The following is a 6,494-nucleotide window of genomic DNA, read 5'->3' as shown; positions in this document are numbered from 1 at the left end:
CCGGCCCGAAACGTCAGCCTTTCTGCTCCTATGATGCTGCTTGGCCTGCTGTGTTCATCCAGCTCTGCACCTTGTTGTCTCGGATTCTCCAGCATCTGCAGTTCCTACTATCTCTGATTCATTATTAGATGTTGTCTACATAGGCTTCAGTAAAGCCTTTGACAAGGTCCCTCATGGTAGACTGGTACAAAATTTGAAGTTGCATGATATCAGGGTAAGTTGACAGAATGGATACAGAACTGGCTCAGTCATAGTAGACAAAGGGTGGCGTGGAAGGATGCTTTTCGGAATGGAGGGTTGTGATGAGTGGTGTTCCATTGGGATCAGTGCTGGGACCTCTACATGATCTACATTATGATTTGGAGGAAAATGTGGCTGATTTAATTAGTAAGTTTGTGGGCAATACAAAGACTGGTGGAATTGCAGACAGTGAGGAGGAATGTCAGAGGTTACAGCAGGATATAGATCAGTTGGAGGCATGGGCAGAAAAATGGCAGTTGGAGTTTAACCCAGACAAATGCGAGGTGATGTATTTTGGAAGGTCAAATACAGGTGGAAAATATACAGTGAATGGCAGAATCTTTAGGAGAATTGATATGCCGAAGGATCTGGGTGTGCAGGTCCACAGATCACTGGAGGTGACAGCATAGGTAGATAAGGTAGTAAAAATGATCGACAGCATGCTTGTCTTCATTGGAAGGGGCATTGAGTCTAGGGGTAGACACATTATGCTGCAGTTTTATAGAACCTTAGTTAGACCACACTTGGAATATTGAGTACAGTTCTGGTCACCACACTACCAGAAGGATGTGGATGCTTTGGACAGGTTACAGAAAAGGTTTACCAGGATGTTGCCTGGTAAGGGGGATTTTAGCTATGAAAGAAGTTTGGACAGACTTGTTTTGTTTTGACTAGAATGTAGGGGTGATCTGGTAGAAGTTTATAAGATTGTAAATGACCTGGGTAGAGTAGAAAGTAAGAGGCTTTTGCCCAGGGTGGAGGGGTCAATTACTAGAGCACACAGGTTCAAGGTGTGAGGGGTTAAGTTTAAAAGAGATGTGCAAAGCACTTTTTACACACAAAGGGTGGTGAGTGCCTGGAACGCACTGCCAGAGGAGGTCGTGGAAGCACACACAGTAGCAGCATTCATAAGCACCTGGACGAATACATGAATAGGAAGGTAATAGAGGGATATAGTAACACAGTGTGGAGCTGAAGGAACACAGCAGGGCAAGCAGCATCAGAGGAGCAGGAAAGCTGACGTTTTGGGTCGGGACCCTTCTTCAGAAATAGAGGCATATGGATGTTGTAAGTGAAGACAGTTTTAGCATGGAAGGGCAAAGTGTGTTGGCACAGGGTTGGTGTGCTGCTTTGTTCTTTGTTCTTGTTCTAGTAAAGATTACGATGATACATAGGCAATGGCTAGCTTTTTAAGAACTAATGCATGGTTTACAACAAAGTTATATTCCTTTGAAACACAAATCACGATCGGTAATGTGGCAGTACCTGTGACTAGCAAAAATCACAGAATTATTATGGAACAGAAGCAGGCCATTCAGGCCAGCTACATTTAGCCTATTAGATAGTGCCAATCTCCTGTCTTTTCCCCATATCCATGCGCACCTTTTCTATCCAAATACCCTCATCTAATGCCCTCTTGAAAGCCTCAGTTGAATTTACCTCCGCCATAAAAGTGAAGTTAAATATTGAATCAGATCAAAGGACGATGCTTATAATGTTGCCAAAAATGTTGTAACGATAGCAGAAGAAGAATTTTAGAATTCAGCGAGAAAGGATCTAGCAACTGTTAGGCCAAGTAAAATAGAATAGAAAATAAAAAAGAGATGAAAAGTGATTCGGAGAAAGTGGGAATAGAGTACAGAGTTGGATGATCAGCCATGATATATTGATTGGCAAAGCAGACTTGAAGAGTTGAATGGCCAACTCCTGATCCTATATTTTATATTTCTATGTTCTCCCCACACACTCCCCACGTACCATCCATGCCGACCCTTGCCCCTTGGACTTTTGATTCCAAATGGACACTGCCCAGGACCTTGCCATTGTCTGACTGGCATGTGGATCTAACTGGTGTTCTTGAGAAGAACTAGCTTGGGTCTCTTATTAGCTCTCTAAGTAGCATTGAAGACTTGCAATGTTTCCATCTGTGAATTGTGTTTTTCTCTCTCTGCAGATGCACTGTGGAAATTGAGAGTCATTTAAAACAGATGAAACAGATTCAATGCACATGTTCGGGGCTGAATAGTTTCAAACTCTACTGCAAAATCCAAAATTATTTCTATCCTGTCGCTTGAAAATAACTTTAAAATAATTGATGCTAAATTTACCCCTGTGCCAGAATTGTTCACAGATTAATAAAGAATGAGTTCATTAGAATCACCTTGTCTCTCTAAATTATAAATATGCATTCTTTCAGTTTGAAACATAACAACCTAACGTACAATTGTTGTGAAGAATTGGCTTTTGCTGTCAAGGACAACTCAGAATTACTGGACCTGGACATCAGTGCAAATAAGGTAACTGACACTGGTGTCAGACTCCTGTGTCAAATATCAACAAACCACAGCTCCAAAATGCAGTGTTTCAGGTAAGCATCAGTCAGCACTAACTTGCAAATTTGAATAAATAAGTTTCATTCTGAAAATAACACATCTGGATCATTCTCTTCCCTCCTTGAAATGCTTTTCTCTGCATCTCCAGTAGATGGCCTCAAGACCAGAGGTATGGGAGAAACATGGAAATATTTTCAGTTTCCTCTTTTTTTCACAGCATAATTGCTTCATTGAATAATACAATGTAGAATAGGACTATTACATTAATTATACATTAATTATGTTCAATAACATACAGCTGGTGAGCATTTACTGGTAGGTGACTGGAGCCTCAACAAATAGGACAGGGACTATAGCAATGATTTTATTGTCAGGTGTACTGAAATACAGTAGAAGCATTGTTTATGAGCAGTACAGACAGATCACAGCAAGCAAAGGATGTACAGATCAAAAAGACTTAGAGACATACAGGTTATATTGTAGGTTAGGAGATAGTAGGAACTGTCAATGCTGGAGAATCTGAGATAACAAGGTGTAAAGCTGGATGAACACAGCAGGCCAAGCAGCATCAGAGGAGCAGGAAAGCTGACGTTTTGGGTCTGGACCCTTCTTTACATTGTTTGAGGGTCGAGTCCATTCAACAGTCTGATAAACAGCCAGAAAGAAGCTTGTGCTTGTGTTCAGGCTTCTGCATCTTCTGCCTGATGGAAGAGGTTGTAGAAGTTCATGACCAGGGTGTGATGGGTCTTTGATGATGTTGGCCACCTATCCATGGCATTGAGTGTAAATAGAGTCCGTGGATGGAAGGTTGGCTTCCGTGATGGTCTGGGCAGTGCACAACATCTTCTGTAGTTTCTAACAGTCCTGAGCAGTGCAGTTGCCATACCAGGCCGTTATGCACCTGGACAATGTTCTTTCAATGGTGCATCTGTAGAAGATGGTGAGGGACCATATGGACGTGCCAAATTTCCTGAGTCACCTGAGGAAGATGAGATGTTGTTGTTCCTTTTTGACTGTCACATTTACGTGGAAAGTCCAGGACAGGTCATCGGTTATCGTCACTCTGAGGAACGTGATGCTGTTCGTCTCTCAACCTCAGTTCCATTGATATAGCTGGGGGTGTGTTCTCCTCTTTTCTTTCTGAAGTCAATGATCAGTTCTTTAGTTTTGCTGACATTGAGAGACAGATTGTTTTCATTGCACCATGTCACCAAGTCCTCCATCTTCCTTCTGAATTTTGACTCATTGTTGTTAGATATCCGTTCCCCTGTGGCGGGATGGCATATATTTGGAATTTGGCAACACAGTCATAGATGTATGGGTAGTACAGTGGCGGGCTGAGGATCCATCCTTGGGGGGCTCCAGTGTTGAGTGTTATTGTGGAGGAGGTGCAGTTACCTATCCTTGCTTGCAACTTATGGGTCAGAAAGCTGAGGATACAGTTGCAGGGGGCAGAGCCAAGATCAAGGTCACGTAGTTTTGAAATCGATCTGGAAGGGATAATGGTGTTGAAGGCTGAGCTGTAATCAACATGCAGGAGTCTGATGTAAGTATCTTTGTTATCCAGATGTTCCAGGGATGACTGCAGGGCTAGGGATATGGCATCCTCTGTGGACCTGCTGTGTCAGTAGGCAAACTGTAGGGGATCGAGGCAGGTTGGGAGACTGGAGTTGATGTGGGTCATGCCCAGTCTCTCGAAGCACTGGTTGATTATTGAAGTCAGAGCTATTGTCATAGGGTGAAACTTTACAAACAAGTAAAGACATCTCTGCTTCTCTGATGCTGCTTGTACTGCTGTGTTCCTCCAGCTCCACACTACCTTGACTCTACATCCCAAAATACTTTCCAGCTTTTTGAAGTGCAGTCACTATTATGATGGAGGGAACATTCAATTTAAGTATCACAGGTTCCCACAGCACAACAATGATAACTAGATAAATTGTTGTGATTTTGGTTGAGGATTAAAAGTTGGCCAAGGCACTGGGGACAACAGCCTTATTTTCTTTGAATTGTAGCAGAGGAATTTTTAGGGTCAGTTGAGAGGCTCGATGTGGCCTTAATTATCCCTCAGTACTGCAGTGAGCTGTTAGCCTGGATTGTGTATTCAGACCTCTAGAGAGGAATCTGAATCTTTTACCTCTGACTCAGAAATGATGAAACAACTACCAGGACTTTTCCTATTCAGATTCTAATTTGTATCATGTTAACCAAATCGCATTACATCTATAAAATATGGCAACTGGCTATTGTCTGTTTTCAAATATCCTAGGATTTCCTTGAGCGATCTTTCTGCGAATTGTTGCCAGGCTTTTGCATCCTTTCTAGTTGAGCTGAGAACAATTAAAGAACTTCATCTTGACTTCAATATTCTTGGAGATTTGGGTGTAAAGTATCTCTGCTGTGCCTTCAAAATGCGAGATACTGGAATGGAAGCACTAAGGTAACATTAGCCCATGTGTTTCACTGAAGATTATGTGTGGATATAAATAAAACTGTTGTTTGTAAATATTGCTGTCAGTATTACTAACCCTTGCTCTTTCTGACATATAGAATTTGCAGATGATACAAAGCTCAGAATTATGGTAAACAGTGGGAAGTGTAGTTATGTGGCAGTGATAGTGTCAGTGGATTTATAATCCAGAGCCCTCGGGCTAATGTTCTAGGGATATGGGTTTGAATCCCATCATGGCACATGGTGAAATTTGAATTAAATAACAAAGAAATGGATTGACAATGTTTAATGGTGACTATGTGACCACTGTTGACAGAAACATAGAAGATAGGAGCAGGAGTAAGCCATTTGACCCCCTCAAACCTTCTTTGCTATTCATAATGGTCACGGCTGATAAATGAGCTCGATACCTTAATCCCACCTTCCTCCATATCCTTTGATCCCTTTAACATAAGAGTTATATCTACCTCCTTCTTGAAAACACAATGTTTTGACCTCAACCATTTTCTGTGGTAGTGAATTCCACAGACATGTTCTCTGGTTGAAGTAAGTTCTCCTTATCTTAGTCCTAGAAGGTTTATGACTTATCTTTAAACTATGATCCCTGGTTCTGAATTCACCCACATTGGAAACATCTTTTCTACATCTAACCTGTCTAGTCCTGTTAGAATATTATGGATTTCTATGAGATGCCCCCTCATTTTTCTCAACTCCAGTGAATACAATCATACCTGATTCAATCTTTCCTCATATGTTAATCCTACCATTCCAGGAATCAAGTTGGCAAACATTTGCTGTACTCCCTCTATAGCAAAAATACCCTTCCTCAGATAAGGAGACCAAAACTGCACATAACACTCCTGGTGTGGCCTCACAATGCCCCGTATAGTTGCAGCAAGGCATCCTTGTTCTTGTACTCATATTCTCTTGCTGTGAAGGCCTGTGCACATTTTGCCTTCTTTACTGCTTGCTGCACCTGCTTGCTTACTTTCATTGACTGCTGTAGAAGGACATTCAGGTCATAGAATCCCTACATTGCAGAAGTAAGCAGTTCTGCTCATCGAATCTGCACCAACCCTCTGAACAGCATCTCACCCAAACCCATCAACACCCATCCACGCTCTCCCGTAACCCTGCACACATTTGCTAATTCCACCAAATCTTTGGATTGTGGGAAAGTACTGAGGCACCCGGAGAAAACCCATGTGGACAAGGGAAAACATACAAACTCCACACAGACAGTCACATAATCAAATCCGGATCCCTTACGCTGTGAGGCAGCATTGTACCACTGTGCTGTAAGGTCTCATTGAACATTCCACTCTCTCAGTTTACAGTAATTCAAATAATAATCTGCATTTCTATATTTGTTACCAAAGCAGATAAGCTCACATTTATTCACATTATACTGCACTGCCGTTCATTTGCCCTCTCACCCAGCCTGTCCAAACTGCAACATCTCTGCATCC

General features: G+C 42.0%; 1 protein-coding gene across 2 annotated transcripts in view; it reads left to right on the top strand.

Moving 5' to 3' along the window:
- Positions 1-2,620, top strand: part of LOC109919070 (NACHT, LRR and PYD domains-containing protein 3-like) — a 148,919-nt gene extending 146,299 nt beyond the window's left edge. The window contains exon 10 of one of the 2 annotated variants that reach the window (XM_048617307.1): positions 2,438-2,620. In XM_048617307.1, the coding sequence (XP_048473264.1) occupies positions 2,438-2,612 (175 nt within the window). In that variant the 3' untranslated portion in view covers positions 2,613-2,620. Of the gene's footprint in view, positions 1-2,194; positions 2,398-2,437 lie in introns of those variants that run through there. The other variant, XM_048617308.1, reaches the window with a different exon arrangement.
- The last annotated feature ends 3,874 nt before the right edge of the window (positions 2,621-6,494 follow it).

The sequence above is a fragment of the Rhincodon typus genome, chromosome 37 (genome assembly GCF_021869965.1).
Source record: "Rhincodon typus isolate 14 chromosome 37, sRhiTyp1.1, whole genome shotgun sequence".
Taxonomy (NCBI): domain Eukaryota; kingdom Metazoa; phylum Chordata; class Chondrichthyes; order Orectolobiformes; family Rhincodontidae; genus Rhincodon; species Rhincodon typus.
This window is presented reverse-complemented; position numbering and strand designations above follow the sequence as displayed.